The 14,971-nt window shown below is 51.8% G+C and overlaps 1 protein-coding gene across 2 annotated transcripts in view; it reads right to left on the bottom strand.

Moving 5' to 3' along the window:
* Window positions 1–14,971, bottom strand: part of ANGPT4 (angiopoietin 4) — a 41,570-nt gene that overhangs the window by 2,423 nt on the left and 24,176 nt on the right. For both annotated transcript variants that reach the window (XM_029917035.1, XM_029917036.1), the window contains 5 exons: window positions 11,637–11,869; window positions 9,338–9,453; window positions 7,046–7,147; window positions 5,150–5,316; window positions 422–552 (listed from right to left, as the gene is read on the bottom strand). In XM_029917035.1, coding sequence (XP_029772895.1) covers window positions 422–552; window positions 5,150–5,316; window positions 7,046–7,147; window positions 9,338–9,453; window positions 11,637–11,869 — 749 coding nt within the window. The remainder of the gene's footprint in view (window positions 1–421; window positions 553–5,149; window positions 5,317–7,045; window positions 7,148–9,337; window positions 9,454–11,636; window positions 11,870–14,971) is intronic.

Genomic DNA, 14,971 nt, shown 5'->3' with positions numbered 1-14,971 from the left:
AGACTTCTGTTCTGATGGGACTCTGTCTCCACTGCTCTGTGTCTCTATGTCCTGATGTCCCTCTTATCTCTGTCTCTGCATCTCAGGATGTCTCTCCTCCTATCTCTGTCCCTCCTACTCACCCCATCTCTCGTTCTCTGACCTCTGTCCCCTGTACCTAGGAACACAGCCTAAGCCAGGGGTGGTGGGGACTGTCCCTCTGTCTCCCATGCCCAGGTCTCCCCATCTTGGTCCTGCTCAGCCTGTGGAGTGGATTCTCAGGCCTGGGGTGGGACCCCACCCTCCATGTTCCCCTTGCTCAGTCTCAGAGGAAGGCCGGTGGCACCTGTGTTAGGATGCAGCGAGAGCCTGAGGGAACCCCGGGACTTCGTGGGGGAAGGGACGGATGGGGCACAGCCAGGCTGGAGCCCACCGCACCCACCTCCGGACAGCATCTGGGCACACTTGCAGAGGCAGTTGTCATTGTCGGCATCGCGGGTGCTGAAGTTGGTGCCTTGCAGGACCAGGCTGCTCTGGCGCCCTGCTGAACCGCTGTATCCGCTCAGAGAAAGCCTGGAGGCCACCGGGAGGTGGTGATGGGAGAAGGGTCCAGAGTTAGGATGGGGTTGGTTAAAGAGCGGCTTCCCCAAGAGGCTTTGTCCTTGGCTGGGGTGCCTCTCTGGTTGTTCTGGGGTGAGGGGCGCCCCAGCCTAGAGTGCTTGGGCTATCCCCCGCCCCCTCCCTGCCTGCTGCCTCTTGGGAACAGAGCACCCACTGTATGCCAGGCCTCCCTCACCTCACTGAACCCGAATCTTGGACAAGAGTGAGAATGATCAAAACGATTATGATAATGAAGATGATGGCTAACATGTTTTTGAACACCTACGGTGTGCTGGGCATTGTTCAAAGTGCTATCCATGGGTTAACTCATTCTTGCTCAATCCTCACGACACCCTATTATTCCCATTTTACAGATGAAGAAACAGATCCCGAGAACCATAGGAGCCTGCCCCAGGCTTCTGAACAAGAGAGGGTGAGAGCCAGATGTCAGCCCAGTGTGGTCCACCTTGGGAGCTGTGCATTTTCCTCCCCAGCTGAACCATCCCGCAACCCCAGCCCACAGCCTCCAGGAAGCCTTCCCTGACCACACCAGCCCCCGCAGCTCGGGGCAGCCCCAATCCTGTGACTTGCACATCTGCAGCCATCTGAGGAGGGATTCCATGTGTCTGCCAGGCTGGGAGATCACGTTGGGCATGTCCAGGCCTGTGTGGGGAGGATGACCATGGGCTCTGGGGATCGAATGCCTAGATCTGAGTCCCAGCTCTGTGGGTCTCCAGCGGCCTGACCTGGGGCAGACTGCTTCACCTGTCAGCTGCAGTTCCTCCATCTGTTAAAATGGTAATAACGGTAATCCTAACAGTGGCGCCCTGGTTCGATTATTGTGGTCCGATGACTTCGGTGTGTGAGGAGTGCAGGGCAGGGAGGGTGCGCAGTAAATACCCACCACATTGAGTGCTTGCTATCATCTGTTCCTGTGCTGTCAGCCCTTGGCAAGTAGCTGGCACAAGTGGCTGAGGCAGGGACCTGGTTTGGGAACAATGAATAAGTTTCTACGGGTGGGGAAAAATGGATGCTGGATGTGGCCAGCGCAGTTCAGGAAAGGTCACATAGAGCAGAGCAGGGCCTGGGAGACACCCCTGGTGGGATCAGGAGGGAATGTGGGGCTTGGGCACATGGCCTAGCTCAGTCCTTGCACCTTTCACCATGGGCTCTGCCTGTCGGTGGTGAGGCAAGGACATGGGCTTTGGGGCCAGATGCTCTAACCATGAAGCTCTAACTGTACCCTTAAACACGCAACCTGGGGATCACGTGACTGGTATTGCAGCCCCCCTGGGAAGAGTCCCATCTGGCCAGGGCTCCCAGGGGTGGGGACAGACAGGTTGGCCAATAGGCTCCTATTGTCCCAGCTTCTCTTTGTGGCCATTATAGGCTCCCCTTGAGGCTTCAGCAATGTCAGTTCAAGGTCAGGCTTGGGGCTGGGGTTTGGGGTGACATTCAGTCTGAGGTGGGTAGAGTCAGGGCTGGACAAAGCCAATTGGTCTCACAGGGTCAGTCCAGCAGCACTGGCTTCCCTACTGTCTCCAAGTCCTCAGCTTAGTCTCTGCCTCCCTTCCCCTCCCCTGTCGGAGACAGAAAGGGGAACTTGGGACCGCTGGGGAATTCTCACGTCGGGGACAGGAAGCCCCACATGACACAGTGGTCAGATGCATTTTGGACATGTTCATGGCTCAAGCCTGGGGAACTCAAACACCCAGGTCTCTGGGAATCCCCAAGTTGGACACATGAAGCGTGTTGTCCATGTGTCCACGGACCTGTGGGCAGGTCTGTGCATCATCTATCGTTGTGAGCATTTGGATGCAGTTCTTCATGCCTGCCAGCATTGGTGTGTGTTTTTGAGTCTGTGTGGCAGTATCTACGGCGGGTCCAAGTTCGTGCTCTGGATTCTGTCTCTGTGTCTGGACTTACACGCGTGTTCCCCAAGGGGGCTTCCATGAAGCACCTCCACACGTGTGTCTGGGTGTGTCTGTGCTTGTTTGTGTAGCTGTGCGCTTGTGCAAGTCTGTGTACTCTGTTGGCCCACGTGTCTGCCCCAGAGGTGTGGGGAGCCCCTCTGTGTGTGCACGCATGTCTGTGCACGCCCCTGTGCATCTCTGTGTGTCTCTCGCACTTGTGATCAGATCTGGGTATGTGTCTGGTGTCTGTGCCTCCTGTTTCCTCCCTCCCTGTGGGCCTCTTTCAGGCTTATGCGTGTGCCTTAGTCAGGTTCTAGATGACGCTTACGTTGTTTTTAAAAATTTTTTTAACATTTATTCATTTTTGAGAGACCTAGAGAGACAGAGCATGGGAAGGGGAGGGGCAGAGAGAGAGGGAGACACAGAATCGGAAGCAGGCTCCAGGCTCTGAGCTGTTAGCACAGAGTCCGATGTGGGGCTCGAACTCACGAATGCTCAACCAACTGAGCCACCCAGGAGTCCCTAGAAGGCCCTCATTATTGTGTCTGACAAAGGTGGCCTTCCCGCCCCTGACACCTATGGTTTCCTGCCCCTGGGTTTCCCTGTGGGGGTCCTCCCCACCTCAGCAGCCAGCTGACCCTATGGTGGGGGCACTGGGACCAGCATCTGTCTGTCACTTTCTCCTCCTTGGCTCTTCTCTGGCAGTTTCCACATCTCCCTGTGTTTTCTAGGACCTCCGTCCCCACCCCCAGGCTCCCAAGCCTTTCCTGAAAGAGCGGGGACACTTCCTTATGATCTTGAAAGAAACTTGCTCAGGTTTGGGGTATCTGTGGCCAGCTGGATGGAACTCTCTTTGCCTCTTTTCAAAACATCCCTACCACCTGGGATGCCCTTCCTATTCTCTCTTTGTCTGGAGGATGCCCACCCTTTATAGGCATTACCTCCTCCAAGGAGTCCTCCCTGTTTGCACAAGCATCTCTGGGCCCCTGTGTTTCTCCCACAGGCAGCTACTGTCTTCCCGGGAGTGTGGGACTGCCTGTGGACATGCTCACCCCCAGACACACACAGGACCCACTAGACTGGGAACGAAACACCAGGGATAGGAACGGCAGTGAACTCACATAGAGCAGGTGAGCCACGTGTGTGAACAGCTACCTCGGGGTCAGCAATTATATTATTTGCTGAGCATTTACTAAGTGCCAGGCACTGTGTTAATGCTCTATGTGCAGTATCTCATTTGAGCTTCATAGCACTTTGAATGATGTAGGTATACCTAGGGTACCCATTTTACAGATGAGAAAATTGAGGCACTTCTTCAGGATCACTGAGGGAGATCGGCATGGAGTCAGGACTCAAGCCTTGGCTTTACTGGCTTGAATAGGAGTCAGTAGGGTGTTGTGGTTACTCTGTAGTCAGCTTGAGGAGTAGCAAGGAGGGCACCATCCAGCTTAGCCTTGCCTTGCTCAGAGCCAGGGCATGGTTCATTCAGCTCTGAATCTTGCAGTTTAGGGAAGTCTAGTATCAGACTGGGGTGGTCTTGAAAGGAGGATGTCAGAACAACTTAGCTGGAGGACCCAAGGCATTTAATCAGAAGAGAAAGGGGTGGGTGGGGCGTATTATTGAAAAGCTCCCTGAGATGGAATTAGACATAAAGTGCAGGAAGACGGAGAGTCCTCAGGGATTCCTTTGGAGGAAGTGACTTCCCTGTCAGTGGAGGCATTCCAGCCCGGCTGGCTGATGACTGTGGCTGTGGCTGTGGAGGAGATTCTAGCATCGTATGAAGCCCCAGACGACATGTAAGGTCCTTGTGGTCCATGTGGCTCATGAGTGCGAGCCTATGATTTCAGTTCTGTCCTGGTTCAAAGATAGCCAGGATGCAGGCTTATCTTCGAGAACCCTGAGCTTCTCAGAGAGGCCACACCATGCAGTAGAAACACCCTGAGTTTTGGTAGCAGAAAGACCTGTGTTCAGATCTAAGCTCTACCTCACTTGTAACTTGGGGCAGGATACTTAAGCTCTGTGCCTCAGTTTCCACATCAGTAAAGCAGGTGCAACAATGCTTCCCTCAGAGTGTTGTAGGAGGATTATATGGAGTAATATGCCTGGAACATGGTAGGTGCTCAACAAATGTTCATTCCTTTTCCTAAGTAGAGCCAAGAACCAAGCAGAGGGAAATGTGGGAGACCTTGATGATTTTACATCATGCTCATATTTAAGCCCATCTTGCAGTGAAGAAGCAGAAGTCCAGAGAAGCCAGAACATTGGGCTTGCCCAAGTTGACAAGGCAAGTGGCAACAGAGCCAGAATGAGCTCAGGTTCCCTGCTTCCTAGCCCAGGGAGCCTTCCAGCTTATCCCACAGCATGGGGACAGGCTGGACTCCCCGCTCTGGGCCTCAGGAGTATGGCCGACTCGCGGTGACTGACCTTAGAAGGCCCTTTCCTGCTCCTGGGATGGCAGCGTCAGCGACATTCTCCACCCCACCCAGTGGCCGGGACGTGCTGAGTGCTAGCTGGCCGCCTCCAGATCCCGTGACGTGCGCCCAAATGCGGGACAGATGGTAGGAATAGGAGACGCCCAGGGATTGACCCTTGGTGCAAATTCTACAGCCATTAGCCCGGGACCCCAGCCCGCCCACCAGCCTGGGCCCCGAGCCCACCTGTACAGCTGCCCCTCGCTGCCCAGCTGGAAGCGCTCATACTGAGCAAAGGCCTCGTTGCCTTCCCAGTCTTGCAGCTCCACACGCAGAGAGTAGGCTGCCCTGCTGGTGAGCTGGTGCACCACCTCATTGCCCAGCCAGTGCTCCCCTGCCACGTCACCGAAGCCCTGTGGAGAGTCAAGTGTGGGGGTGGGCTTCGTGCTGTGATGGGAGGCTGTGTCCCTGGCTCAGGAGCTGGGCTGGGCCAGCCTCCAGGGCCACTTAATCCAAAACCACTTTGCCTAATGACCAAGTCCATAAAGTACAGTGTGGGCAGGCCTGGGGATGGGAGTTCCCCACCTCCTAAGATTTTTGTAAAATTTTGTAAATTCTGTTAAAAATCATTGAAATCACATTTCTGTGGAGCTTAAGAACAGGCAAAATGAATCTGTTGTGATAGAAGTCAGAATAGCAGCTACCTTTGCAGTGGGGGGGGGAGTATTGACTGAGACACAAGGAGGCACGGGGGAGGGGGGACCCCAAGGGGACTTCTGTGGTCCTGGCAGTATATGTAGCTTTGAATGGTGGGCACATCAGTGGATACATATGTAAAAATCCACTGAGTAACTTATGCTTTAAGATTTGTGCCCTTAGCTGCATGTATGTTGGGCCTCAGTAAAAAATGGAAAGATTTTAATCAGCTGCATAAATTGTAAAGCAAACTTTGTTCAGTGACATGGCTGTTGCAAAATTTCAGCCGTATAGAAATGCAAAGCTTAAGCACCTTAGGTATGCCAGTGCCCCGGGGTGATGGGAATCCTGCCCTCGGCCAGAACAGTAATTCAGCACCATGGACAGGGCCACGCGTAAGCCCCACTCCCCATTTCAGTCCTGCCTCACTGTTGATTTGCCTAATAGTTTAAAATTCAGCGCTCTCGTGTATTTCTGCGTCTGCGCATCCTATTCTTTTTGCCATTGTAATAATTGTTTAAAACTCAACTGGCTCAAGGACACTCATATCTTAATTTGATATTTATTTTTAAGTATTTACCAAATGAACAGTAAGCAGACACAACTAAAGATACTGTTGCATTTCCACATTTCTTTTTCTATTTCTTTGGCTTGTGGAAACTTTAAGAACTTTGAACTCAGCTTGCCAACAATTCTTTATTCAAAAGTTAATTTAAAAATTGGAAGACCATCGGGCACTGCTTCTCGTCTTGTAAAATGCATAGGGTCTTTGAGCCAACAATTCCATCTGAAAGAATCTCTCCTGAAAATGTGATTATATATGTGTGCAAAGATAAGGGCATTCACTTAAGCAATGCAGTCAGGGGTAGGAGGCATAGATTAGTTTTTTCTGTTCCACTTTTGTATTCTTAAATTAAAAAAAATTTTTTTAAATATTCTTTATTTATTTTTGAGAGACAGAGAGAGACAGTGTGAGCAGGGGAGGGTCAGAGAGAGAGGGAGATACAGAATCTGAAGCAGGCTCCAGGCTCTGAGCTAGCTGTCAGCACAGAGCTGGATGTGGGGCTCGAACCCACAAACCGTGATATCATGACCTGAGCCAAAGCCGGACGCTTAACCGACTTAGACACTCAGACGCCTCGTATTCTTAAAAATTTTTAAGGCAATATGTACATATAATCTTTACACAAACAAAAAAATAAAGGTAAACTTTTATTCTTAGGATAAATGTCAGAACTTGCAAAAAGAAGTTCAGTTTCAGGTGATGGAGTCCCTGACAGTGATTGTGCACTAGGAAAATCTGTTTCAAGGTGATTGGTTTTAGGTGGGTTGACTTTTTTTTTTTTCCTTCCTGGGGAGGGTTGAAGGCAAACCAGTGCTTTGCCTACAGCCCACCTGCTCCAGGTTTCGGGGCTGAAAAGCCCCTTCCCAGGGCAGCAGTATTACCTGTTTGTAATCTCTCCAGTTCCGCTGGAAATTCACACTGCCGTTCTCACGGCGTTGAATGAGAGTCCATCCACCTCCATTGGCCTCCATGTCACAGAACACCTGGAAGGAATTGGGTGGTGGTTGGAGGGGCGGGGGAGCTGGAAGCCCTTGGAAGATGTCAGAAGCAGGTCTGGACCAGCCCAATTTTGATTTGACTGACTATCTTACAGAGCAACAGGTGAGCCTGGTGGCCAAGGGCATCAGAAATATCCAGGTTCACATTTTCCACTTACTGTCATCATTTTTCTCAAGTCATGGACAAGTGGTTTCCTCTCAGAGCCTTCCTTCCCTCATTTGTACAATGTAAATGTTAAAACCTTGATCTCTTTGTGCCTCAGTTTCTCACCTGCAAGTTGGCTTGATGTGAGAAGTGTGTATAATGAGTCATCTATGCTGGGCATATTGGGAACTAAGTCAATGGAGGCTTTTCACTTGCTATTATTGCAAGGTTGTTGTAAGGATGGAATGCTGACAGGTGTAATGTAGACTCAGGAAATGTTATTATATTCAGTGGGCAAATGTTTGCTGAGCACCTGCTGTATACCGACCTCCTTTCAAGGCACGGGGGGTGCCAATACGGATAAGACAGAAAGAGTCTTACTCTCAAAAAGCTCACCATCCATCATAATCTCTTCTTTCAGCCTAATCTTTGCTCACATATTATCTTTCCAGCCAGTTTAGTACATGTTCAATGTTCAGTGAAGACACATTCGGTCCCTGGTCTGATACTAGGTGACAGAGACAAATCAGAGATAAATCAACCCTCAGGGCTGGCTTGGTTTGGAGGAGGCCATGATAGGGCAGGCAGACTATTGATTATGAACATGTGGGCAGCCACGAGAAGAGCTCCTGCAGAGTTATCACTGGGCAACCCCGGAAGGCTTCTCAGAGGAGGCAGCCCCGGAACAGGGCTTTGGATAATGGTGTGCCTGACAGGTAGACAAAAAAGAAAAGATAGTGGTATTTGTTGTGTGAGTAGCAGAGGGTGCAGCAAGGGAAACTGAGGTCCAGAGAGGAGAAGGGACTTTCTCAAGGCAAGCGAGGCTAAATTACACTGAGGTGTGAGCCCAGCTCTTTTGCCTCACAGAATTTCACTACAGCTGCATTTACTGAATTTCACATAGAATATTTACTTAAAAAGTATTGTATCTTTAAAAAATCTTAAATACTTAGAAGAAATGTATTTTAGAAAGAAAGCTTATCAGTGCCATAAATTGAAAATTCGTAACACTTGCTTTTAGTCAAATAATTGTAAAAATAAATATAATGAAAGCGTGAAATTCTAGCTAGAAATAGAGGGCCTGATGATTTTTTGTTAAAAGAGGAGTTTAGCAGGTGTGTGTGAAGTGTCAAAGACAGTCTGGAAACAAATGGATATATGTATATATATTCATAGGAATAAAAAGAAAATGGAAAAGGGAAGTAGGCAGTGCAAAGACTGGCTAGTTGTTCCCCATACTCTTTCACTTCTGGGCCTGGCCCCCAAACCTTCCCTCCTGGTGCCCACATGTACCCTTAACCCCTCATCCATCTGATAACTGGACCTCAAAGAAGCCCAGGGCAACTAGTGGAGACATTCCCTGGAGATAGTGGGGTCTCTATTGGCCCTCGTCCCTAATTTCCCTCATGGAGCAGAGCCCCCACACCAGCATTCAACTGGACTATATGTAAATTAGAAAAAAACCTCTTCATGGGGCACCTGGGTGGCTCAGTCAGTTAAGTGCTCGTCTTTGGCTCAGGTCAGGACTTCGCGGTTCATGGGTTCAAGCCCTGCCTCAGGCTCTGTGACAGCTCGGAGCCTGGAGCCTGCTTCAGATTCTGTGTCTCCCTCTCTCTTTGCCCCTCCCCTACTTGGACTCTGTCTCTTTCTCTCTCAAAATAAATGTAAATTCTTTTTAAAATTAGAAATAAACTTCCTTGTCTTAAACCCCTGGATTTTCAGGGTTTGTTTGCTGTGTCAGCCAGCATTACCATAACCAACACAGCACTATTTTCTGCCATTCCAACCGAAAGCATGTCTGGAGAAGATGCTGGAGATGGATGCCCGTACAACTCTGGGAATTTCTGCTTTAACCCCACATTCTGACCTTTGGTTGGTCAGGGGCTCCGGAAGGTAGGGTTCATCCCACCTCTCTGGTATCTCAGATGTTGGTCAAGCCTGAAACTGATGGGGTGGAGTGGGGGGTGACCTGGCAGGGAGTCCCTTGGTGCAACATCCTGATAGCCTCAGCCCCCAGGGAGTCCCCTAACCTTCCTGGGCTCCGTCATGTTGGCCACATGGATGGTGTAGACGCCGCTGGCATTGGCCCCAGAGCGCTGGATCTCCGCGCAATCCTGGAACACTACTTCAGCTGCCTTTTCGGACGCTGCAATGTGACAAAGTGAACGCAATTGGAGGTGAGCTAAGGAGAGAGGGAAGGGGCCAAATGGCCACTACTTCCTGCCATGTTCCAGGCTGGGAGGTGCAGGGGACAGGGAGAGGTGTCAGACCTGAGCAAGTTTCCTAGGGAAGGTAAGGGAGCTGGGATCTGGATAAGGAGCAGGATCGCCCAGGAGAAGGGGGACGTGTTCCAGGCAGAGGGAACAACATGTGCGGGGGCTCCGAGGGGGGACAGTCCTGGTGTGTGCAGGGGATGGTGCAGTGAGGGGAAGTGGTAGAGGGTGGGGAGGGGGAATGACCCACACCATGAGACCAGAGCTGAGGCCAGAGCGAGCTCTGGCTGTCTGATGAACTTGACAGGAGTAGGTCGAGGCTGGCACAGGGAGGCTCACAGAGGAATGAGGTTGAGTGTCAGCAGGGGCCAGCTCAGCCTTGAATGCCAGGATGAGGAAGGAGCCCAGCCTTCGTGGAGGAAGAGTGCTGTGGCTAAAGCGTGGGACAGAGACTGCACGGGCTAAGACTCAAACCAGGGAGGCCACAGTCGAGGCTGCTGGAGTCTTCCAGGAGAGATAATGGGGGTCTGGACTCCAATGAGGTAGGTCCCCCTCAACCGACACCCAAGAATCAGGCAACTGGATCAGGGCATGTAGCTGGGGGCTTGGGCAGAGCCTTCCCTCTCTCAAGGTCTTACAAGGGAGTTCTTAGAGCGCCCTTGGGTGAGAGGCACAATCCCACAGTGCCCTTCTCTGGAGACAGCAGGGCAGGGGCACAAGGTATTTGGGCAAAGGGTGCCGGGGCCAGGAGCCCAATACAACCCCTACCCAGACTGGCGAGTGGACATGGGGTCCCAGCTGGACACTGGGGTAGTGGGGAGGCTGTGGCGAGAGCCCTTGGGCCTGTGCCTGCCTCTGTGGCTGAGCTACAATAAACCCACACGTGGGAGTAATTTAGGCATCCTCACTGCCAGAACGACACACGCACAAGCCAGGGATGGGTTCGGGTCACTCGGTATCTCATGGTTTGGAAGGAATCCACTTCTCCTGCCTGTGGCTTCTTTGGGGCCTCAAATCCCCCAAGCCCAGCAGGGCCTGCCCCACTTAGACGGAGCCCTGGTGCCATCCTCTGGCCCTAAGTCACTCCCAGCCTCAGTGCTTGGAACACTCCCTGGTTTGAGGCTTCCCGGCCTCTTCTATGGTGATCTTGCAGCCATAGAAACACCTTCCCCGGACTTTCTCTCCCACTCAGCCATTCTCTGCTTCCTGGTTCCAAACATACTTGCTAAAGCCTAGTCCCGCCCGGCGTAAAGCCTTCCCGTGGCTCCTGACTGTCCTCGGGTTAATGTTCTCTCTCCTCAGCACTGCCTTTTAGGCCTTCTGTGGTCAGGAAATTTCAAGAGCATTGCTGGCACACGGTGGCACATAGTAGGCACTCAAAAATTATGCATTTCCTCCTTTTTCCCTCAGAGACCCAGAGATAGGCAGTCAGGCATTTTTGCAAGACTATGCTGTTTACTACTGTGTCCCTAGCACCCAGCGCTGGGCTATGCCACACAGTGGGTGCTCAATAAGCGTTCTGCCGACTGAGTGATTCAAGCTGAAGCCAGCATTGCCGTGGCTGCCCCAAGGCATTCCCATTAGGAGTCAATGAGAACTGGGGAGAGGACTGGCATTGCTCTCCCTTCTCAGAAGCTCAGGCCAGAAATGCCTCCTTGCTTCTGGCTCTCCTGGGCTTAGGGACAAGGGCGACAGGGTGAGAAAATTCCATGGGGAACACTGAGTCCAATCTCTCCATTCTACAGATAGGGAAACTGAGGCTGGGGGAGGGGAGGGGCGACCCAAAGCAGGAGAAGATGGAGGGTGGATCCTGGAACCCAAACTTGTCAGTCTGGGCTGCTGGATTCCTTATCATTATTATCACTTTCACAAATAGATGGGGAAACTGAGGCAGGGACAGGGACATGCCCAAGGTCCCATATGGAGTTAGGGGGTAGAGTCTGGATTGGCCCCTCCTAGGACTCTATTATTCTTTGTGATTATTAGGGACTAGGCCTTGCCAAGGTGGCTTCCAAGCCCCGGGGGAACCGGGAGGGTAAGCGGGAGATCCATCCCCTCCTCCGCCGCGCTCCCGCCCCGCTCCCGCCCCGCACCAGGCACACCGCCGCTCACTCACCCGGGCCCTGGGCCACGACGCGCACCAGGCGCTGCACGGACTCCAGCAGTTGGCGCTGCTGACGCTGCAGGAGGCTGGAGTTGCTGCTGGCGGCGCGCAAGCTGCGCTCGAGGCCGGCGAGGGCGCCGCTCTGGCGGCCCAGCAGCCGCCGCAGCCGCTCCTTCTCGCCGCGGAGCGAGGCCAGCTCGGCCTGCTGGTGCGTCTCCAGGGCCTGCACCCTCGTCTCCAGCGCGCTGCGGGGCGGGGGCGCACGTGCGTGAGGCCGCTGTGCCCACCGTGCAGTCACCCTCTAGGGCTCGCCCCGGGGCCCCACGGCGGGGAGGGGTGGGTGCCTCCCCTGACAGATCGGTAAGGAGGCTCAGAGAAGTAGAGCGCCTGCCAGGAGTTACACAGCCCGGGGGTGGGGAATCGTGCCCACCGGTAACAGAGAGTGAGGAGGGGAGGGAAGGGAGATGTGGTTCTGGAAGAAGATGGATTGGGATCCACAGAAGGAAGAGGTGGGCGGGGAGATGGCACCCGGGTGGCTCAGTCCTTAGGCGACTGACTCTTAAAAAGTTTTTTAAAATATTAATTTATTTTTGAGAGACAGTGCACGAGTGGGGGAGGAGTAGAGAGAGGAGACACAGAATCCGAAGCATCCTCCAGGCTCTGAGCTGTCAGCAGGGAGTCCGACGCAGGGCTTGAACCCATGAACCGTGAGATCGTGATCTGAGCTGAAATCAGACCCTTAACCTACTGAGCCACCCAGGAGCCCCATTAAGTGCCTGACTCTTGTTCTCTGCTCAGGTCATGATCACTGGGGTCTTGGGATCCAGCCCCACATGGGGCTCTGCACCAGCAGCGCTGAAGCCTGCTTGGGATTAGCTCTCTCTCCCTCTCTGTCTGCCCCTCCCCTGTTGTCTCTCTCTCCAAATAAATACATATGAAACAAAATTGAAAGAAAGAGAGAGAGAGGTGGGGGTGGAAGGATGTGCGTGCCAGGAACCAGGTTGTCCTTGTCAAGCCCACTTTGCCTGTCCTTTGACCTGGCAGTACCCCCCCCCCCCAGGAGATAACCTCCAGGGAGCTTGGGCAGGATGCCCGGTGGGGGATGGGTTATACTAGAGACGCACTAAGGGCCTGAATACTCAGCAGCCAGGCCGGCTGAGCCTGTCCTGTCCGTGTCCCTGGAAATGCTCTGGAGGTGAGCGCATCTGCACCCAGATGGAAAGCTGCCCAGAACCCAGAGCGGGACTCCACTGGCACAAGAGTGCCTCTAGTCCAGCCCAGCATGTGGGATGACGAAACAGAGAAAGAAAAAAGGTATTACTGTAAATGTAGAGGGAGCTCAGTGAACTTAAAGGAAAAGGCCTGGGAAGACATGTGGAAGGACACGGTGGTGGTGGCTGTGTTTGCAGAGAAAGTGAAAGAAAATCCATTAAGTGTCGTTCCTCTTGCAGAGCGGGCTTGAGTGGCTGGCGATGGAGAGGAGGAAGAGTGGGGGGTGGGTGGAGGCAACTGACTTTCCCTTTCATTTTATAGGGGTCTCTGTTGTCTGGTGACATAATAAGCATGGAGCATTTTTGTCACAAGTCAAAAAAAAAAAGAGTTTTACAAAAAGAAAAAAGCTTTTGACTCGACTCTTCCATGTTTGGTATTTTATCCTGCAGGGATGCTCCGGCACGTGTAGCGAGGTTCGGGAAAGTTATTCACTGCCTCGCATTGAATAGTAGAAAAAGACAGGAAACAACCTTGCTGCCCATTAACTGGGGACTGGGGAAATAAGTGTGGGCACAGCCCCAGGGTGGAATGTTATTCGGCCAGAGAAAAGAATGAGCAAGTGGGTCCTGCATTGAGGGAAGTTTCCAGGACTCTTGGAGAAAAGAAGAGCGGTGAGCTCTCTTTGGGTTCAGGAAGGATAAAAAAATGTACCACGTACATTTGTGTACAGCACCTATGTACTTATTTGTGTACATATTCATAAGAAACCCCCGAATGTCAGCTTATAGAATGACCGCTGTGGGACAGGGATTTTTGTCTAGTGTTCACTTCTGTCACTTGTGTCTAGAACAGTGCCTGACGCGTGGTTAGAGCTCAAAAAATGATTGTTGATTGAATGAACAGAAGGGCACACAAGAAACTAGGGAAAGTGGTTACCTCTGCTGTGGGTGGGCAGCTGGCTAAGAAGGTAGGGATAGGAGGGAGACATTCCCTTATCTACAAGGTTATGCTGACCCATTCTCCAGACTAGAACAGTGAGTCTAGCCAGGACAGGAGGAATCTCCCCACAACCCCAAATTATGCCGTAGGAAGAGAAATAATTAGAGCATGCTTGGATTCTAGAAATTCAGCTGTCTCCATGGACCAAGAGCTTTTTGGTGACATCCTCCATCTTCGCTGATTTCTAGACACTTGGTGCCAATTCTGACTGTCCCAGTCCCTGCCCTGCCTCATCTTGTGGTGCTGGAATAAGAAAGTGACAAACTATCATTAGCTGTACGCAGATCAGAGAGGCCTGGAAGAGCCTTAGATCCTTATCGTGACCCAGCAGGTGAGCATCTATACCATCTCCCCCTGCACACAGGCCAGTGGCTGCTTCAGTGTGTGGGTTTTGCCTCTTTCAGCATCTTGACCTTGACCGTTTTTCCCCACTCAGCTCGAAACCAAGATGAAATCAGCCTCTGATGCCAGTTTCTCTGCCTTATCTGTACCCCATGACTCGTTTGTTCTTTGTAATTTGAAGGGTGTTTGCCTCAAGTGTCTTTGCTTATAAATGCAGAGGCTCTGGTAGTGTAGACCAGAAGCTGGTACTGGGGTTGCTTCCCGGAAAGGGGACCAGTGGGTAATGTCAGGTTTACTTATTTACAAATTAGTAACTCAAATTAAAAGTACAGGATGAATTGTATGGTATGTCAACTGTAACTCAATAAAGCCATTAAAAATTTTATAAAATAAAGAGGGGCGCTTGAGTGGCTCAGTCAATCGGGCGTCTGACTTCAGCTTAGGTCATAATCTTGCAGTTTGTGGGTTCGAGCCTCGCGCTGGGCTCTGTGCTGACAGCTTGGAGCCTGAAGGCTGCTTCAGATTCTGTGTCTCCCTTGCTCTCTGCCCCTCCTCTGCTGGTACTCTGTCTCTTTCTCTCTTAAAAAATAAATAAATGTTAAAAAATATAAAAACATTTAAAAAATTTATAAAATAAAGGGGAAAAGAAAGAGGAAGGAAGGAAGGAAAGGGAAAAAAGAAAAAACAGAGAAAGAATCAGAGTGTCCTGAGCCCCCAGGGAAATGTCTGCCTCCTGTCTCCACCCAGGGATGCCTGCTGGGCCCCAAGCCCAGCCTCAGCCCAGCCCCAGGGCC

Source organism: Suricata suricatta, chromosome 12 (genome assembly GCF_006229205.1).
Source record: "Suricata suricatta isolate VVHF042 chromosome 12, meerkat_22Aug2017_6uvM2_HiC, whole genome shotgun sequence".
NCBI classification, from domain to species: domain Eukaryota; kingdom Metazoa; phylum Chordata; class Mammalia; order Carnivora; family Herpestidae; genus Suricata; species Suricata suricatta.
This window is presented reverse-complemented; position numbering and strand designations above follow the sequence as displayed.